Source organism: Falco peregrinus, chromosome 6 (assembly GCF_023634155.1).
Source record: "Falco peregrinus isolate bFalPer1 chromosome 6, bFalPer1.pri, whole genome shotgun sequence".
Taxonomy (NCBI): Eukaryota; Metazoa; Chordata; class Aves; order Falconiformes; family Falconidae; genus Falco; species Falco peregrinus.
In genome coordinates, this window is record NC_073726.1 from 21,037,480 (window position 1) to 21,058,271 (window position 20,792).

General features: G+C 49.0%; 1 protein-coding gene across 4 annotated transcripts; it reads left to right on the forward strand.

Annotated features, from left to right (window-relative positions):
- The first annotated feature begins 1,266 nt into the window (after positions 1 to 1,266).
- On the forward strand, positions 1,267 to 20,025 carry HCLS1 (hematopoietic cell-specific Lyn substrate 1). 4 transcript variants are annotated; one of them, XM_055808372.1, is made up of 15 exons: positions 1,267 to 1,422; positions 3,675 to 3,758; positions 5,393 to 5,466; positions 6,078 to 6,207; positions 7,459 to 7,569; positions 8,216 to 8,270; positions 10,301 to 10,411; positions 10,932 to 11,042; positions 11,741 to 11,796; positions 15,072 to 15,141; positions 15,370 to 15,506; positions 16,167 to 16,274; positions 16,779 to 17,088; positions 17,865 to 17,936; positions 18,311 to 20,025. In XM_055808372.1, exons 2-15 carry the CDS (start codon positions 3,675 to 3,677, stop codon positions 18,445 to 18,447), a joined length of 1,566 nt encoding a protein of 521 aa, XP_055664347.1. In that variant the 5' UTR covers positions 1,267 to 1,422; the 3' UTR covers positions 18,448 to 20,025. The 4 variants fall into 4 exon arrangements, with proteins under 4 accessions (XP_055664347.1, XP_027651241.1, XP_055664345.1 ...); XM_027795440.2 differs by having other exon boundaries at positions 1,268 to 1,422; positions 16,164 to 16,274; positions 16,776 to 17,088; XM_055808370.1 differs by having other exon boundaries at positions 1,268 to 1,422; positions 16,164 to 16,274.
- The last annotated feature ends 767 nt before the right edge of the window (positions 20,026 to 20,792 follow it).

Sequence of the window (20,792 nt, forward strand, 5' to 3'; positions counted from 1 at the left end):
GATGCAGGACCTTGCACTCAGCCTTGTTGGTCTTGATGAGGTTTGCACAGGCCCACCTCTCAGGCCTGTTCAGGTCCCTCTGGACAGCATCCCTTCCCTCCAGCATGTCAACCACACCACTCAGCTTGGGGTCATTGGAAAACTTGCTGAGGGTGCACTTAATCCCAATGTCCATGTCACCAACAAAGATGTTAAACAGTGCCAATCCCAATACTGACTCCTGAGGAATGCTGCTCGTCAGTGGTCTCCACCTGGACATCAAACTGTTGACTGCAACTCTTTGAATACAACTATCCAACCAATTCCTTATCCTCCGAGTGGTCCATCTGTCAAATCCATGTCTCTCCAATTTAGAGACAAGGATGTCACCCAGGACACTGTCAAATTAGGAAACATGTCTTTACCAAGAGGGTGGTCACATGCTGGATGAGGCTTCCTGGCAAGGTGGTTGATGCCCCAAGCCTGTCAGCGTTGAAGAGGCATTTGGACAATGCCCTTAGCAACATGCTTTAACTGTTGGACAGCCCTGAAGTGGTCAGGCAATTGGACTAGATGATTGTTGTAGGTCACTTCCAACTGACATATTCTACTCTGTTCCAAGCACTGAATATCTTGCCCTTGTGTCAAATAGAAATTGCTACCCTAGGAACTTTTCTTGCTTCACTTGACTCATTCAGAAAGGAAGTTATTTTGGTTTGAGATGTTTATCTAGTGTCAAACTAGTGTGATTCATGCTACTCATCCCAAAATTGTGCACTTTCCACCAGTAGGCAATGTACCAAAGAGTTTAATCTGTAAGTGTTTAGGATTCTTTAATGACATGCTTTCCATCTTCCTAGCTGGTATTTACTTTTTTTTTTTTTCTTTTGGTTCCGGAAGAACTTGCATGTGTGTGTATGTATATGTGTGTGTATGCCTCTGTGTGTTTATATATTTTTTTAAATGTGCTGTAAAGTACTGAGTCAAATTTCATAACAAGTTCTGTAAGCAGTACCTTGCTTTCTTTGGATCTCTTTGTAATCGTCAAGTCCAGGGGCTTCAGCCTTTTAACTTTTTTGTACTTTTATGGCAGAGTGATTTTTTTGCAAGAGATGAAAATGGAGATCACAGTCTGGTTTTGCACACTGAGAAGTGTAATTGTACCCCATCAAGCACTACTTCTGGAGTCCAAAATTTGTGTCCTGGGTGTACGCCTTATCAGCACCCCTGAGCATAGGCAGCATGCAAAGGAACTGCAGCGCACTAGGGCAGGTTTCGGTACTCACGACTTGAGCAGAGATGGGGGCTGGGACACAGGAAGCGAAGATAGATGAAGTTAAACCAGGAACTAGGAGCACACAGCAGTCCTAAAGCTGTCACTAGCAACAGGTGCCAGAGCAAAAAGCAGCACATTTGCCAGCAGGAGCTGGTGAGCCTTTTAAGGTAAGAAAGATGAGCGGGTTTGGGGAGTGGAATGTGAAAAGCAGCAACCAGAAAAGTAGGGTTTTGGTGGGCAAAGAGAACTGCTTCCTGACCCAGCATGAGTGAGTTGATAGTGCTCAGCATTTGCTTCGTAGTCTGCTCTTTGGCCATAGCTGCTGCTCTTGTGTTTGAGGCCCTAAAGAACCACATTTTCAGATCAACCAGCATGACTGTGCTAAGTCTGGTAGCCCTATATTTGTGCTGTAGTGGATGCTTTCAAGGGGAAAAATGGGACAAACTAAAGGGTTGAGACGCTACCGTGGCTGATATTCCTCATAGAGGGTGTCTGGAGCCTTGAGTTGTGATTACACTCAGGTTACTCATGGTTCCCAAGATACACGGTGGGTGGCTTTGGAGAATAGGTGATCAAGAACCATTTATAGCAGTATTCAAAATCCTGAACCACCTGCATTTGAGCTAGCTGCTCAGATCAGCTGCCCTGTTGAACAGCCCTGTCCTAGCTGGTTCTTGCAGCTATTTTATCATTAACAAAAATGAGCCAGAAACTTTTAAAAATCTTTGGCATAAGAGATGTTAATAAATTAGGAAGGGAAAAAGAAGAGGAAAGGTATTGCTAGATTGTGCTATGTTGCCCACATGAGCCTTCCTGCTTCCCCTGCTTCCATTTGCAATTAGCTGTATTCAGTTTGTCATGAGATTACTGTCAGTGTTCTGGAGTAGGACAGCTGCCCCCCACCCCCAGCACCTCTGAGGCAGCCTGGGGAAGATCTTCACAGTAAATCTGCCTTGGTCCCACATCCTCTCCCTTAGCTAACTATGTGGCTTTTGTTTAATAAAAGAAAGACTTGTCCCTGCTGTGGTCTTTCAGTTTCTGTTGTCTTTGCTCCCTGGTCTTACAGTGCTGGTTCTCTATGTAATCGGTAAGGGCAGCTTGAAACTGAACTGACCAGGGCACTGTGCTGAACTGGAAGGTTATTAACAGCTTTTTGTGTCGCACAGTTAATTACTTGTTCAGCAAAAACATTTTGCTTGCACAAAAAGCAACTGTCCTGGGCACCTGGGGCCAGTTTGTAGGCTCCCCTATGGTTGTGGGATTGAGAAGTTAGTGCTGTTGAGAAGTTCATAGCAAAAGCATACTGTTAAACGAGGATCCACCACCAAGCAGTCCTCTTCCTTCCTGGTGGCCTGTTCACAGGTTTACGTGGTGTTTGCAGTGATGTGAAACAGGGCTCAGCAGCACAGTCTTTGCTGTGCATTCCGTTCAGCCTTTCTGGCCAAGTGACAAGCAGCTTTGGGCAACAGAACAATTTGGGGCTCCTCAAGGCCACAAGCGGTGTTGGTGGGACGTGAGAGCTCTGCTGAGAATGATTGCTCTGTTTTGTGGTGTAGGGGCAAGCCAGCCATGTAATAATCTTTCTTCTGTCTCTCATTTTGTAGAAAACGTGTGGTTTGGGAGGGGTTTTTTCATCACCTCTTTTCACTGTCCCCTTGAAAATGAAATGCAGGAGGTTTAGTTTTTACATTACTTTTCTGTAACTTCCTCTTCCTGGGTCTATCACTTCCTCCAGGCCTCTTTGGACAGCCTGTGCAAGCTGCACCACCGCAGCTGCAGCCTTTGCAGCCCTGCATACGTAATGATTTTGGCTCTATTTCCCCTTTTTACCATTTGACACACACAAACACAACACGGCATACTGTACCAGCACCGTCAGACCAGAGTACAGCTTTGCTCTGAACCTTCTCTAGCACGCTAGGCAGTGATGAAAAGGTTGGAAAACAGACAAGAGACTTGAGGAGTCCAACCTCAGGTAAATAAGCATTGCATCATGGTGGCAGAGCAAGCCACGGCTCCTGGTGGTGTGCCATGACAGTGCTTAACAGCAGGGAACAGTCTCCCACAGCACAGAGCATTAATGTATGTGGGAAAAGCAGAACCAGGCATTTGGATGCTGGCACTAATTTGCATTAAAATAAGGTGTGCATTTTAACCACGGAGTCAGCCTGAATGAAGACTGTGGTTTACACTTAAAACGCCTGTGTTTTGCTGAAAGTGGTGCTGGGGCTCACGAGCAGCAATTTTGGGGTGCCCTGTGCTGTATGAATGACAGAGAGATCAGCAGGGCAGATGGCCTCCAAGGGTCCCTTTCCAGCCCTGGTTTTACCATGACTGCTGTGGTCTGACATGCCGATGGCTGTGAGCCAGCAGTGCCCGCAGGCTGGGCTCTGGTTGATGGCGTGTCCTCCTTGTGCAGATGTGGAGAGCAGTCGTGGGACATGACATGTCAGTGAAGGTTGAGGCTCAGGGAGACGACTGGGACACTGACCCCGATTTTGTGGTGAGTGTCTGATGTGGTAATCCATAATGGGGGTGGGGTGGGGGGTGGGGTGGTGGTGGTGTGAAGGTTTCACTGGCTCTAGGCATATGCTGGTCACCTGGTCCCGGGCTGGGGGTGAGGCACAGCATACCACCAATGCCTCACAGGTACTGTCAGGTCATCTAAACTGTTTCCGACCCTTATCTATGTTTAGTATCCAGAACTTCCTACATCAGTGCACCACACATCTGACTACAAGTAGTATCACTTAAGGGGTAGAGAATATTTAGTTTCTTTTAAACCTACTCCCTGGTAACTTCACTGAGCCCTCCCCACAAGTTATGTTACAAGAAATAGCAAAAGCTTACATTTTCTCCTTCCCACACTGTTGGTAATTGTACAGGATTCCAGCATTGCCCTCATTTGTCTTTCTTCTAAATGGAAAAATCTTAGTCTGTTTATGGTCACCTTGTACAGATGCAGCTACATGCCTCTGAATAGCCTCATTTTCTATCTAGTCCAATTCTCTAGGTGAGATAGTAAGAGAATAGAAGGGCTCAGCCAGTGGGAACCCCATGCGTTCATACAGTGTCATGATTTTCATTTTCTGTTTGATTCTCTATTCCTTTCCTAGTAAGTCACTCACTTCAGCTTTTTGGCCCATTCTGTATTTGCTACTCTTCTACATAATTGCACATAATTCCAAATTTCCTACTCCTTCCTGAATGGTACATATTTTGGAACCATCGTTGTGCAGACATAATTAGGATTTTCCCCCTCCCCCCTCCCCCCCATATGCTTTAATGTTGTACTTATTAACACTAACCTTCATGTACAATTTTGTCATCCACTGATTCGGCATCACAACATTTTTCTGCACTGCTTTGTTTCCTGTGGTTGGTTAATCTAAACAGTCCTTTACTATCTCAAGACATTCTTCATACCCTTTTCCTAAAGCTCTTAGGAGCGTACAGCACAGCCAAGTCCTGTCCTCCTGACGCCAAGGAGTGTCAGCCGCGATTTACAGCCGCAGGTCTCTCAGCTCTGTTGGGATTTTGGTTTCCTTTCCAAGGTAGTTTCTTGACAGACACTCTTCTGTTGTGCAAGAGTCCTGTGTTTCTGAAGTTCAGTCTTGCCTAGTTATTTCCAATAAGAAATTCTACTTTGGGACAGAAAAGTGTGTCCCCTCCTCAAAGTTCCCAATTATTCATGTTTTACAAAATTTTATGCTGTCAAAATTCTTTTATTTTACTTCATTTGTTCTATTTGTGGAAGCATTTAAAATAAGCCTGAATGGAGTAAGACTATTATTTTTTTTTAATCTATTTCGTATATACATACTTTTAGCTTTACCTTATATTAGGAAAGTCTTTGTTGATGCTTCAATTTATCAAATACTCATCCAGGCCTTCTGAGAAGACCGAACAAGTGCTGTTGTAACACAGCTGAGGCAGAACAGCTGGCCTTGACTCAAACCTTCCCTTCAGCATCTTTCCACTATTTTTCCTCAACTATTTCCAGAGAAGTTTTGTTTGGCTAGCTTCTCCCTGAGGAAAAGGGCCGGGGCCACCCATGGCCCCACTGGTGGCTGGGGACCGAGGGCCTGAGCCCTATTCCCTGGGGATGGCTGCTGACGGCTGTGCTTGGCTCTGCAGAACGACATCTCCGAGAAGGAGCAGCGCTGGGGAGCCAAAACCATCGAGGGCTCCGGACGTGCCGAGCACATCGAGTGAGTGTGGGGCACGGGGGCGGCGGGCCCGGGAAGCAGCGGGGGTGGCGGGGGAGCAGCAGCCTCAGCCAGGTGAGGAGCTCCTCGGGGCTGCAGCCTGCCCGCCCAGGCTCTGCCTGCTGCATCCAGGCTCTTCGTTTGGGGTGCTGGTGTCGCCCCAGAGCAGGGCTCACAGGCCACCTGCGGTGGCGCCGGGCGTCAGCTTTCAGCTGCCTCCAGACAGTGGCTGTCCCTAAAGACTTCCCCGCTCCTTCCCTGGCCAAGCTGACCCCATCCAGCAGCTCCTCCGGGATGCCCCAGCACTGCCCTGCACAGTGTGGCTAGTGCAGCACACAGAAAAGGAAGCCTTGGGCTCCTTCTGAAGACAGAGTGTAGCCCTGAATGGGGGCTGGGTGCACACACAGACCCTGCCACCCTGGGTCCATCACCAGCCCCCAGGGTAGCATCATCTCCTGCCACAGCGCAGTGGCTGCATGTGTGTGGCCACAGTGGGTTTATATCCTGCTCTGTGCTGGGTTCTGGCTGGGACAGGGGCACAGGGGTGCTCCAGCTGGCTGCATGGGTCCACAAAATCCCACAGTGACCTGCCCTGACTCTCTCTGCCTCACCAGCATCCACCAGCTGAGGAACAAGGTGTCGGAGGAACATGAGGTCATCAAGAAGAAGGAGCTGGAGACGGGCCCCAAGGCCTCCTATGGCTATGGGGGCAAGTTTGGAACAGAGCGGGACCGAATGGATAAGGTAACAGTTGTAGAGGGCTTCCTTGGGCCACAGTGGAAAAGTCTTTTTCTCATAAAGAAAGAGCATCCCTGTTTTCTTGCCTGACCCTGAAGGGAGAGAATGGAGAGCTGGCACGGCTGTGCAGATTCACACATGTCTAAGTAGCCCATACTCTGGTCTCCAGGATTTGTCTGAACCCATTTGTATAATTTGTCTCTACAACTTCCTTGCAACACTCCCTTAGCGGTGAAGAAGGACTTTCTGTGGTTTGTTTCAAAACGGCTGCATGACAATTAAATTACGTGCCTCCCTACTTGTACTTGGAGAGCTAATGAATAATAATTCCTTCCTCACATTCTCCATTGCAGACGTCTGCTATATCTCCCCCAGGATGAAGCCCTAGCTCATACTCGCTGTTCTCACATCAAATCTGTTTTATGTTTTCTGATAACCATCAACACGCTTCTTCCTGTACATTTCATCTGGACCAAGACACAGCATTTAATACTTCTTTTTTTTTCCAAAGGGAGATGATAAGATTGCAGTAGTATTCAATTTGTGGGGTCACTGTGGGCGTGCGTGATACCAGGATGACAGAGCAGGAAACAAACATTTCTTGGAAGCCAAAATGGAGCAGCCATGCTCAAACCCTTCTGCCAGAGCAGAGTGAGGATGTCTTTGAGCAGCTCCTCGGCCTTTGTCCAGTTGCACCAGGATGTTGTAAGCATTTAGCCTCTGGCCCATCTCCTGAGGAGTGTGTGCAATTCTTGGCCACAGCACCTCCAGCAGAGTGCAGTGGGACCCTGGCTGGGCCTGTGCTAGGCATAAAGGGTGATCCCAGTCAGGTGTGCTGACCCTCACCCTCAGACACAGAAAAGAGGGAGCAGGTGCCAGACCTGCTGCCTGCGGGTTTCCAGCTGTGCATGCCTATCCACACTTTTCTCCTCAGTTTCCCCATGTGGTTATTCACCACACCACTGGCATTTGGGAGCAGCAGGTATTCAGCATCCCATGGATTGCACGATGAGCTGGCAGTGGGAGTCTGTGTGGGATGGCTGCCCTTGAAGCTACATCACAGGTTTCAGAGCAGAGCTGGTACTGGCAAAGGCCGTGTGGAGGGCATCGCTGCCACCAGCACAGTCAGTTTGGACCTGTCACCTCATGACTACCAGTATCTCGTCAGTGGGGCAGAACAACTGTGTGGCGCCTATGTCTCTGTCCACCCTGCCAGTCTGACCATGGGTGCTCATGTCATGCTCTCTCTCTTCTCAGTGCGCAGTGGGCCACGAGTATGTTGCTGATGTTGGGAAGCACTCCTCGCAGACGGATGCAGCCCAGGGCTTTGGGGGCAAGTATGGAGTCCAGCGGGACCGAGCTGACAAGGTGTGTTGGACAGGGCAGCTGAAATGCATACTTGCCGCCTGTGCTCGGTGCTGCCCCTAAAACACTGTGCTACATTTAGGATTGTGGCCACAGTTTTCAAAGTGCTGGTGGTTGCAGGTCTCTGCATGCCATGCACCGTGGTCTCCACTGGAACACAAAGCTCACTCCTGTGTGCAGGACAATGATTGATGATGATTTGCAGGGCACTTGTGGAGATTAACTCCTTGCTGTGCATTAATGTGCTTCCACTGTCCTATACGGGCAACGCTGTGTTTGTCTTGGGGGCTGTGGGTGGTGTTTTTCATCTCCAGATCCCTAAGCTGTGGCAGAACTGGACGGGGACAGCAGGATGCTGTCCCTCCTGTGCACATACAGGTGTCCAACGCTGCCCAGCTGCCTTGTCTGCTGAAGTGAGGTCAGGATTGTGGCCTTCTTACCTGGAGTGCATGGACACTTGTGAGGGGCTGTCCCTGGACACACTGCCGCATGGACAGCAGGGGTGGTGTGAGAGGCTGAGGAGTGGCCAGGCGTCTGCATGTTGCAGCACAAGACAGGGAGCAGGGTCCCAGCCCGGTCCCTGGAGGAGGGTGGGTGAGACCCAGCTTAGCCCTCAGGATGACTGACATTCCTCCCCTTCTTGTTCCAGTCAGCACTGGGCTTTGAATACAAGGGTGAGGTGGAGAAACACTCATCCCAGAAAGGCAAGTCCATGGGCACGTGTGGCCCCTCAACATTTTGCCCAGCTTCTCTTCTGCTCCAAATATCCTGTGCTGTCTGCTGTGGCGCAGTCTCCTTTGTTATCCCCCACCTGTCACTTGCTTCATATACCTGTTCCCAGTCGGTCACCCTTGCCGGCCCCATTCCATGCTGTCCTGTCACCACCCTTCTCTTGTATGTTTGGCTTGTCTCTATGTTTTGCTTTGATGGAAACCATGTCATGGCTGAGCAGAGAAGACACCCCCACTCACCTCCCCAGTGGATGGCTGATTCTCCGTTTCCTCTACAAGTCCTTCTGTGCAACAGTTCCAGCAGGAATCCAAGCACTGTAGGACGTGAGAAGTCATTTCTGAAAAAGTGGCATTTAAGAAAGGGCACAACAACAAATAGAGAAACAAAAGCCTGTACAGCACCCAAACTTTTGCAGAATTCTGAAGATGACTCAGCCAAGCTTTGACATATACATACGAGCAGCTATATTCATTAAGAACTTCACAAGAACTGAAACTAAAGGTATTATAAGTATTCTGCAACCAAGAAAGGATGAGAGGGCAAGGGCTGTTACTGTTTCAGATAAATGTGAGGAGTACATTACCAAGAAAAGAAGAACTGAATCATGTTCATTTCAGAGGAAACTATAAAAGAAGGAAGATGGTTTGAGGTATTCTTGGTTGATCTTGAATGAACGAATCTCTTGCAGTTGTGCTACATTAACATATTCCGTTATAAGAGATTGTATACTAGGTTGTAGACATAGAAATTCATCGGGTTGTGTAAAACCACAGAAAATGCTCAAGACAAAATGAAAATGTTAGAAATAGGCTAAGGTGTTTGGATTGGTTTTCATAAAAATGGGTCCATACTGGAAACTCCAGCAACAAGATAACAGTCATAACATCTACATTTGCTGAAAACAACATCCTAAAAGGTCCATTTCATAATGGTAAATAGTAGTTTAATTGAGATAAGTTTAAGACATTTCTAGAACTTACAGATTCATCCTTAAGTAACTGAGCTTCTATGAAACAGAGACCCATTCTTGAATACAAAATGTTTTCATTAATATTTCTCTAGATCACAGTCTTCATAGATTGATAAGGTTAAATTTGTCGGAGATGCCCCAACTCATTCCTGTGAAATGCAGACCTGTAAGAACAGGAACAAAGAGAGGTAACTGATTTACTCCTGAAGGGCAGGGTTTGGAAACAGAGCTGGCAGACCAGGTTTCTGAAAGTGCCTCTATACAGCCAGAAGCTAGGATAGAGGCTGCAATTTCTTAGGACATCAGCCAATAATAACAAGCTAGTCCTTAGAGAGTAACTGAACACAGTTGAAGTAGTTAATACATTATTAGTTTAGAAGATAGAAAAAGGGGAGGCATAAGGAAGATGTGCTGTGCCTCTATCACACAATGGTCGAGTGTGGCAGAGACAGCCTGGGGGAGAGATGGAGCATGTCTCCAGAAATGTGGGTTTCAGCCTTTGCTGCAGTATCGAAGAGTCAGTGGTTTCCTTGTAGAAGTTGAGATAACTTGGCTATTTCTTCTGTACTTTCAAGGGCTAAATATACTTGTTCACAGACCTTTTCAGAGACTGGCAGACCACAGGCTGAAATCCTTGCTCTGGAGATGTGTGAGTGGGTGGATGCCCAGGCTGTCAGTGCCCAAGTCTTGCCTTGGCTTTGCGTCCTTGGGTGGCTGAGCTCCCACTGCCTCCCCAGCTGCCCTTGGCTTTTCTTCCTTGCCCTCTCAGCCTGCTGTGTCTCCAGCTGATCATGGTGCTCAGGCTGTCTTGCTGCCATGACCCATGCTTGCCCTCGTCCTTAATGGCCCTCACGGTGCTCCCTGCCATCCACTCTGACTCCTCCAAATCCCTTGTTTCTACACGTGTTCCCCATCATCCCTGCTGCTCTTCCTCCTCCCTGTTTGCTCCTCCCCAGTGCTGCTCCCCATTTTACCTCCTGCCCTCACCAGCCCCATGCTCAGGGCAGCTTTTCTCTCCATGCACTATCCCAGATTACTCCAAAGGCTTTGGTGGCCGTTACGGTGTGGAGAGGGACAAGGTGGACAAAGCAGCAGTGGGATTTGACTACAAAAGCCAGGCAGAGAAGCATGACTCTCAGAAAGGTGAGCTGGGGGAGCCCGATGCAGCAGGCAGTGTCAGGACTGTTGGGACTGTGCCCACTGAGGCTGCAGGACACTGTGCTTGGTTTTTGCAGCCTGCTGCATGAATGGTGGAAAAGCTGCGGTAAGCTGTTGGGTGCCCAGTGCTTGCAGCAAAGAAATGGGTCAGGTGAACAAAGCCATTGCGTGGTGCCCGACTGCTGGAAAAAATTCAGGCTAAATGAAGAAAAGCAGCAGATTTCTATGGGCACAGGGATCTCCTGGGCAGTATGTCACCAAAGGAAGTGTAGGGGAAGCCCAGACAGGTGCTAACAGCAGGTGACATGTCCCAGGGGCAAGGCAGGGCTGTTGTTGCAGCCACCAGTGGGGAAATCTGGACTGGTTCCATGTCTTCTCTAAGTCCTGGGCAGGGGAAACTATTGCCCCTGCTAGAACAGCCTGAGCTCACAGTGCTGCCACTTTTCTCTTTTCCCTCCCTTGTCTGTTGTCTTCCATGCCATGATCTGGATGCCTGTGGCTGAAGACTATTCTGTGGGCTTCGGTGGGAAGTTTGGGGTCCAGAGTGATCGTCAGGACAAGAGCGCTCACGGCTGGGACCATCAGGAGGAAGTGCAACCCCATGCATCTCAGACAGGTAGGGCAATACTACCAGAGCTGGCAGCACAATTTCCTTGGAGCACACACGTATGTAGAGCTGGTGGCTCATACTTGACAGAGATCGAGCTGCTGAAAACTGAATGTGTACAACATTGCAGAGCAGCTGGGACATTGTGAACTCCCAAAGTGCAAGGATAAATTGCCAGAGTAGGTGCATGCTTGGATCGCTGGGGGACATGGAATCCAAGTCCCTGAATCAGGCTTCCCAGACTATACTGTGCTTTCTCTGTGAGGTATGATCCTGATCATAAGCTCATTCGAAAGGTGAGCTCATGGGAATGAGGCAAAGCAGGTTCCAGGGATGGCCTGACTATAACTTCAGTGATTAAGGCCACATTGCACTCCAATGGCATGACTGGCTTCTCACGCCAGTGCCTTGGAAGCAGATTTGGCAGTGTACAGCACTGAACACCTGTGCACTTCGCTCAGAGGAATGAAGGAGTAGTCTTAAAAGTTACTGTCCAGAGCATTTTGCATGTATTATCTCTATTTAGTTCCATATGTGCTAGGTTAACAGTTGGACTTGATGATCTTAAAGGTCTTTTCCGACCTAAACAGTTCTATGGTTCTAAGGTGCAGACAGAGCTAACGAATTTCCCTGTTCACAGCATACTGAAGTCAGAAGTGCACACAGAATATAAAATATTATAAAATAGCCCCATTTTTTCCATACAGACTATGCCAAGGGGTTTGGAGGCCGTTATGGGATCCAGAAGGACAGAGTAGATAAGGTAAGACCACATGCTGCAGCTTGCAATCGCTTCCTGCTAATCACTGCTCAGTGCACTGCTGCAAGTGAAGAGACTTCCCAGCTGGAGATGAGGTCCCACTGCTCTGTGCACAGCTATTGCAAGGGTGAGGGAAGTCGCCCAGTGTAAATACCAGAGGGTGCAGAGGAGTGCAGCCTGGGGAGATCATAATGCAAGGAAGAAGAAGTTTTCTCCATTCTCGGCTGCTTTTGAATCATTGCACTCTCGGACTGAACAGTCATACACCTGCTTTCTCTTGGGGCAGGATTTAATAGCAGAGCCAGTGAGGAGCTTTCTAAGGGCATCAGGCTGTTCCCTCCTGGATATCTAGTACCATTTGAGATACTGGGAGTGTTCTGGCTGCTTGCCATCACTCCTACAGGCCCTTTGTGTACCAATACAGTCAGGATGAGCCGTGATGGCTCCTTGGAGATGAAATTTTGTGAGAGTGCAGCCTTGTGAGAAGTCTGAGAGGCCACAGGCTACTGCACCATGCAGGCACTGTCTCTGACACAGGAGGGCTGCTGGACCAGACTGAAAGCCCATCTGGTGTCATGTCCCCAGCACTGACTGGTAGGTGGTGATCGTGCAGGGAGCAGTATGCATACAGAGTGATTCTTGCCTTGGGCTACCTCCAGTGAGAAGGTGGTGCCGCTGTGGCTGCAATTCCTCTAGCTGCTCTTACTCAAGGCATAAGGTTTGTTAGCAGCTGTCACACCCACACGTAAACAAGGTTTCCCAGAAGCTGACTGGAATCTTTGGTCTCTCAAGTAGCCAACTTGCAGATCTCCATGGTCTTTCCAGTATGTGATACAGATCTATGACCTCTCTGGTATATGGCTCCTCATCCTCCTATACTACTCCCCAGCCGGTATGGCTTTGTGCAGGAGTGACTGGCCCCATATCGCTCCCCCTTAACTACTGGTAAAATCTGGCCATTCCTCATGGCGCTGTCTGTAACTTGTCAGCTTCTCTGTTATTTGTTACCTTCCACAGGTTTTTTCTGTCCTGTCCAGGAGTTTCTTATGATCAGGTCAGTTAGCTAAATTTCAGGCCAGGGCATAGTCATCCACCTGCAAACCTTAACAAAACCCAGCAGGGTTGGGATTGGCAGGGATCAACCTTGCATGAGAAGAGCTCATCCAGTTTGCTGGTTCAAGTTTTCTGTCTGGGCTGAAACCAGGCAAAGGTTCTCCTGCAGTCAAAATGACGCAGACTGTCTCGGGCACTTGAATTAACATTGTGCTTTGGCAGGCTACTCTGCAAGCTTGTTCAGGAAGGGAGGTCTTGCTGGTGGATGATGATCTGCATGGATGGGGATACCCTAAAAGATGAGAATCCTGGGTGGTGGTGGGGCCTTGGGGCATTTGGAGAAGGAAGCAAGGGTACCTTCCCTGAACCATACTTTTTCTGTTGTTGGGCACAGTTGTTGTGCCTGGAATGCTACCAACATCACCACACTCAGGAGCTGGAGGAAGGAGACGATGACCTTTCTGCAGGGCTCTAAGCCAAGGAAGGACATAAACGCATACCCGTAACAATTGAGCATGCTCTTTTTCATGCTGCATGTGTAGGCTGAGCCGGTAGCAGAGTGGGAATGGCATCCTGCCTGCAGAAGAGATTAGCATGGTCTATGTATTTAACAACAGCAAATGGAGGTGCATTGTCAAAAGGCAAGGCATCATGTATGTGGCAGAAAAAAGCATGCAAGATCAGATGAGTGCTTGTGCAAAAGTCAGGGCTGTGAGTCATTTTAGAAGCAGGTTGCAGAGAAGGGATATGCAGTTCTTGAACAGCTCAAAGTGGAACATGAATTTATTCATTTTGAGAGTATTGAAGCATAATCAAAGACAGTAAAAAGAAGTATATTTTGGCAAGTACCGATTGCCTAGTTTTCAGGCACTGCAGTAGTGCTGAATTCACTGCTCCGGAGTAGAGCATAATATACCACTTAAGGCAATCTTAACTCCCCTTTGACAAAGTTTGAATACTAAGTGTAGGATTCAGCTCTCACACTAAGACTCCTGAATTTAAATACTGTCATATAAAGAACATGTCCTTTTGTGTAGACCTGGTTCTGACTGCCTGCTCAGGTGTTTTCTTTAAGGAGAGAACTAACTTTCTGGGCAACGCTGACTGTAGTAGGAGCTCGGCCACCCCAGCCCATTGGTGACACCTGCAGGTGGAGCCCGACATACAGCTGCATTAGTCTGACAGATGATCCTACCTGCAGTTTCCTTTTTGTATGAAGTAGTTGCCTCATTAAAGTAGATAAACCCCCTGTATGTCACTTTCTTTTTGCTGCAATCATCTCATCGATGCTATTACCGGTTTAGCCATCTCTTCACATCTCATAAAGCCAGCGATAGCTTAGACGTTCACGCATATTTTCACTTCGATGTTTTCCAGCCAATGCTGCCGTACACATGTACTGCAGGCAACGACCTGCTGAAGGGATGCACGTTTTTCACGGTTAGGCAGCTGCAGCTGCGCATCCAATAGGGAAGTGCTTCCATGCATCATGCCACTGTGAGTGCACGGGCATGATGGTTGCAGGGACTGCAACTGCAGTGTCCAGTCCTTAGGGCAGGTTTGTGGGAGCTGGAACAGATTTCAGCTAGAGGAAAACTAAGAGGTGCTCTGTAAGCTGGAACAGATTTCAGCTGAAGGAAAATTTTCTGAGTTGAGAATGGGAACGGACATTGCTTGGGATCTCATTCAAAGGGGTTGAGGGGATCTGATGCCTTTTCTCCAGCAGGAAATCCCACAGAGAGACAAGGACCACACAGAGGCAGCCCCTGCCACCAATCATGCCCCTGAGTGCACCCGAGTGCACGGGACATTGGCTCTCTGGACCTCAGCAAGACTGCCAGGCATCCACTCAGCTTTTTACCATTACCAGTGAGCACTTCTGCCATGAATGCCCAGCCTTGCTGTCCCATGCAGCCATCATCTTGCCCCTGTGCAGCCTCTTTTGCTTGGCTCCATGCAACCTTTCCAGCCCTTGGGAGTGCCACCCGTCTAACAGGAGCAGCCCTTGCCTTTGGCTGGAGGGCAGCAGGCACTGCCACAATGCAGGGAAGCACCAGGAGAGCAGGGCTGCAGCCAGCAGCCTCCACAGGGCTGTGGCAGTTGTACAGAGGAGGACAGACACAGCTGGAAACAAAGCTTGCAGTCACCAGTAGACAAACCCAGCAGGAGACCTTGGCACTGTCCTTGCCTAACAAGCTGAACACCTCATTCACTTCCTCTCACAGAGTGCCGCTGGCTTTAACGAGATGACAGCTCCCACCTCCTCGTACGAGAAAACAAGATCTCTGGAGGCAGGTGAGAAACTGATTACCAGCCCTGGGCCTGGTTGGAAGCTGTGGTCCCTCTATGGCAGCACACTGGCTGGCCTGTGCTGTGGTGGGATGTGGGTTTCACCTGAGGGACAGGAGAAGGTGGCTGGATTACAAGTTTCTCTGGGAGAGGCAGAGGACTAGGTTCCTCCTGGATGCTTGGGGTGGTGGAACGGAGCCACTGGGCATGTGTGATCAACTGTCTTCTCCGCAGGAGCTTCCAGTGGCACCAGCAGCCTGCGGTCACGATTTGAAAACATGGCCAAGTCAGCAGAGGAGGAGAGCAGAAGGCAGGCAGAGGAAGAGAGGATGAGGCGGCAGGCTCGGGAGTACCAGGTGGCTCGGCGGAAGGTGAGCCGTGGCCATCTTGCCATGTCCTCCAAGGCTTGCAAACCGGACTTTTCCTCAGGGCCATGCAGCTCCGTGTCTATCCGATCTCTTCACAGTAACCTCTTGCCTAAACTGCCTCCCCGCAGCTGCCAGGGACTGCCACTGAACTTCACAGCTGTCACTGGATTTTCCCTTTTGGCACACAGATCAGGACGGGTCTGCACCCAGCCATGACCCCTTGTGCCTTCTGCCTCTAGTGCCTGGCAAGCACGGTGCAATCACACCTCCCCAGTACTGCCATCCCAGCAGACTGCAGTCAGGGTTTTCCAAACTGGAGGTTGCATCCAAACCCTCACATTTACAAGACCTCCTTCTACATCGTGCTGTTTCTGCATTCAGTGCACCGCTAATGCTTCACTAATAAAGCACTCCCTGATAGATTCCCTCCTCACGGCTGCTTTCTGCAGACCCCATAGGCATTACAGGCCTGCTAGTGTCCAGTCCTTAGGGCAGGTTTGTGGGAGCTGGAACAGATTTCAGCTGGAGGAAAACTGAGAGGTGCTCTGTAAGCTGGAACAGATTTCAGCTGAAGGAAAATTTTCTGAGTTGAGAATGGGAACGGACATTGCTTGGGATCTCATTCAAAGGGATTGAGGGGATCTGATGCCTTTTCTCCAGCAGGAAATCCCACAGAGAGACAAGGACCACACAGAGGCAGCCCCTGCCACCAAGCCAACAAGGGTGCTCAAGAGTGCTGACCGAGACAGGGCTGTGTCACAAGCAGAACAGGTGCCAAAGTGGGCTGAGGAGATGCAGGAGGGGGAGCAGACGGAGGGCATTACACCTGGGAGGGGGCTGTGCTTTACGGGAAGCCCTGCATGAAGAAGGGGAGCACAGCTGCAGTGTGGGAGAGGCTTTGGAAGGAGTGAGAGGGGAGATGTTGGGGTGGTGATGGGACATGCCTGCACAGCACCTTACACCATGAGCTGGGCTCTTGGAGTGGGTCAGTGCAGTGGCAGTACAGTGAGCTGTAGCTAAGTATGTGAAAGAGCTTTGAATAAATGAGCCATGAGCATCTTCACAGCAACCCCAGGTGCCAGTTCAGCACAGACCTAATGGCTGAGCTGTTTTCCCATTGTGCGGAGGATGATGCCCCATTTCTGTCATGGTGTCTCTAAAGGCACCTACAGTGGAGCTGGTTCCCTTGTGTTGGGCCTTGTGCAGTCACGGGAGAGCTGCTTGCAGTGGATGCTTTGCAGGTGACTTTGCTGGCACTTTCTCATTTCACAGCAGGAGGCAAAAAGGGAGGATGAGGAAACACCACCCACTTTGCCACCGAGGCCAGCAGACCTGGGTGAAGAACTCTGCAAGATCCCCAGCCAGGATCAGCCCATCTACAGTGAAAGTCTGGATGCTGGTGAAGACTATGAGGAGCTGCCAGAGCCCTCTGACTACTGTGACAGTACCAGTGGAGGTGCTGACTATGAGGAGCTGCCAGCACCCTTGGGAAAGCTGGATGCCATCTATGACCAGGGAGGAGATGGAGGTGAGGACTATGAGGAGATTCTTCCTGAGGAGCCCAGCCAGAGCCAGCCCCACCTAGGTGAGTACTGATGGAAAAGCCCATGTCCTGGGGAGCTTGTGTCTGTCCGCTCACCTCACTGAATGTATGGAATAGACTCCAGAGGGAATTTTTATCCTGAAGTCTACTGTGGCCATGGTAGCAGCCCATGATGATGGAGACTTGGTCATCTTCCACTCCCTTACCTGGCTCCAAGGTGCGAGATCAGCTGTATGGGATGCTGGGCCAGGTTGTTGGAGCAGAACTCCAGCAGGAGGACTGAGGGCTGCCATGGGATCTAAAGAAGCTGGACCTGGACTGATGTTCTTGGTGCCTGTTTCCTGGCAAGTGACTGCTAGTGCTGCACTGAGGCTTGGGGATGCCCTCCTAATTCAGCCCAATTATTCTCTTAATTTGCTCAAATGGCTAGTGCTCATGGGACCTGGTCTGGTGGTGTCTCCTGGGTGTGAGGAGTGCAGGTTAGTCTTCCTCCAAGCACATAAGCAAACCTCATAGGCTGTTGTTGGTGATGTTTCTGTCGCAGCTTCATTGGTACTGGAGATGGTAAGTGGACAGGCTGGAGTTATGTCCAGCCTTTTTCTTGGGAGAGGAACATGAAGCATCAGGACCTCGCCTCCCTCGTCACAGAAGGGGAGGGAAGCCGTACCTCACTTTGAGCCATGGTACATCTCTCCCTGTTGGTAGGGTTTGGATGTGTGGTTCACCCCAAGGCTGACAACTGGGTGGAGGGTGGCACTGGCCACATCTATACAGCTGCTTTCAGCCTCTCTCTTATCTGCTTGTCCTGTCTTCTGCAGGGGAAACGGACAATGTTTATGAGGTCGAGGTGCCTGGGACCTGTGCAGTGGCTCTCTACGATTACCAGGGAGGTGGGTCTGCCATCCAGGCTGTGGGGAGAGGCACTGGGAGCTGGTCAGGGTGGTGTGACAGGGAGGTGGTAGCTTACACTATCAGTAGTGGTGAAAAGATTTCAACTTGGTGGTTTAAATTTCTTCTTCTTGGAAAGCAGAATGAAACCTGACTCAGATGAAACAGAGAAGTTTCATCTCTCATCTGTAAAGTCTTGCTCTTTCTCTGCCTTATCTGTGCTGTTTGATGGGGGTTAGGTGAGATGAAGTCTGAGGATTACCTGAATGCTTGTTCTATATTCTCCTCCTGGCAGAAGGGAGAGGAGAGACATAAAAACAGCTCTCTGCGGTTATCTTCTTTGCATTGTGACTATCTTTTCTTAAATCTTTTGCAGATGGAGATGATGAGATTTCTTTTGACCCTGATGACACAATCACACACATTGAGATGGTAGACGAAGGCTGGTGGCGGGGGCAGTGTCATGGCAAAGTAGGCCTCTTTCCAGCAAATTACGTGAAGCTTCTTCAGTGAAACCAGAATTGTTCAAGCTGCTTCCTTCCAAACTTTTGCCTCTCTCTGCTTCAGCTTTTTACATGTTATTAGCTTAATTTGGCTTGGCATGTCTACATGCAAGAAATACCAAGGAACAAACTGGCAGTGTCTGAAAGAATGTTTTGGCCTGTGCAGAAGAGGACTTTGGCCTGGGACGAAGAGTTCCCATCCATGTCCAGATGGGAAAGGTGGGATTGTTTAAGAGCATGTGAGTACGATACAAGACGTCTTTTCTACCTAGGCTGTCCCGCATGTCAACCATCAAGTTTGCAGGAGAAGTGTGTCCATTCCAGTTCCCAACAGGGCAATTCACAGAAAAGAAACACCAGCTCTGATCAGGTCAAGGCAGAAGGGACATGACCTGTGGGACCTGCTTAAGCTGCTGTGGCCCTGGATGTCATCCTACCCAGGGATCGAGGAAAAGAGCACTGTGAAGGCCAAACTTGCCTTTGTTCCCAGGAAGGGTTTCCACCTGCAGGATGGATGAACTGTGTTTGCAGCGTGGGGTAGAGAAACACAAACCTGGTCTATCAGGGCTGGGCACTGGGAACATTTGACCACCACAGTGAACGCTGCTGACTTTCCCTGGACGCAGACACGAGCTTGGCTGAAGTGAGCTGTTCCATTAAACCAGAGAAGTGTGAGCTGGCTCAATGAAAATGTAGGATGATCCTGCTAAGATAGGAGATTACTCGCTTGTTTTTCCTCTGTGTGCCCAGAATGCTGTTGGGAGATGTGTTGTTTCTGGGGTAAACCTTGAAAAAGTAAGTGTAAAAATTAGATTACTTTCTGAGAAAAATGGTTCTGGAAAATCTTTCTTGGAGCAAGAGAAAAATACTACAAGGCTTCACTTTTAGTGTGAAAAGTGTGTTAATAACCATCTTGTTCTTCATCCAGACAGTGCATCAGAGGAATGTTCTGCTAGGGAAATCCTTTCAATCTATCAAACAAATCAGAATAAGTGCTGCTTGATACAGGCAGTAGAATATTTTTAAGAGAGCTCCATTTTTCCTGTTAACTGCTCTGACAGTATAAATAAGCATACACATGCAGGTGGGGTGGGAAGAGCAGTCCCACAGCTCACCTCTAGCCTAAGGGCTCGTGCACTTTGCAGTCAGTGCCAAAGGTAGGTTCCCCCATCCAGTATTTGGCTCAGCCTCTGCTCTCTGCCGGTGGGTGGTTTGAGCCCAGTGCTGAAGTCAGACCTCGCCAGCATGGTAGTAAAATAGTTAATGCCTCATAGGCCTTTGTAAGACTCACAAATTAAATATTTGCAGGTAATGGTCTCACCAGTTTAATTAACAAAGGAGTGAATTATTTGTTAAAGGGTATGCTGGCTAGATCCTCTTTATCTGAAGAATGAATGCTATTGTTATTTCCAATATCCTGCTTATCTGACACAGTTTGGTGAAGAATGAGTTGCATAACCTGAAGGTATACAAGCTGTGTAACTGCCCCATTTGGGCAGAGCTCGCGTCAGCAGTGTCTGTCACTGCTGCGCTGTGCTCTCCCTCATAGCTGTAGTAATAAACTCCTTCTGTTCTGGCCTGACTAAAATTGTATCCCAGTTATTCTGTGACAGCGCATCCCCTGTGTCTGCTATAGGCTCAGTTCCTTGCACAGTGAAAAGGGCCCTTGATTCTAGCCCTGCGTCATCACAGTTGTGGGGAAAAGGCTGAGCAGGTGGGAAAGCAGGACAAGAGGAAATATTTTATTTGTAATGTTTAAAGCAGTTTTCAGTCATAATCCAACGCAAACTGCAGCCCTCCTTTGAACCAGGATATTCCAGACTAGATGCTCAACTCCGCTGTGGGAGCTGGTTGTTGTTCCTTTGTGGTATGCAAGTACCATCACAACAGGAATAAACTGGGGACATGCTGGGTGGCACAGAATGTGAGAAGCTGTGGGCGCACACCCCAGTGCAGTGCCAGCTGCCAGCAGCAGAGGTGCAGGGGGTCCCACTGTGACACCTCAGAGTTCAGTGCGGCTCAAGGCTGGTCCTGCACCATCCTGTGCTTGAACAACACTGTACTGCCTGGAAGGTAGTACAGCATCCCTGTTCAGTGTTTGATACTGAGAAAAATCACAGTCTGTCAATCATGGGAAAGACACATTGTGATTCAGGTTTGAAATTGTCAATTTTAATGTAAATTTTCTGGAGGTTTTTGGTTTGGGTTTTTCATTCACTGGTTTTGGTGGGGGGTTTTTTCTCTGAAATAACTTCCTCAATATTTTTTCTTCATGCAGTTCACCCTTTATTTCCTGATGTTCCTTTCCAGGGGGCTCTCCTGAATGGGCCTCATTGCGGCACACTCTCTTACATG

Coding starts and splice junctions, on each gene's coding strand:
- HCLS1 (XM_027795440.2), top strand. CDS start 3,675: ATGTGGAGAGCAGTCGTGGGACATGACATGTCAGTGAAGGTTGAGGCT. Junction 3,759..5,392: donor ACACTGACCCCGATTTTGTG/GTGAGTGTCTGA, acceptor TTGGCTCTGCAG/AACGACATCTCCGAGAAGGA. Junction 11,797..15,071: donor AGAAGGACAGAGTAGATAAG/GTAAGACCACAT, acceptor TTCCTCTCACAG/AGTGCCGCTGGCTTTAACGA.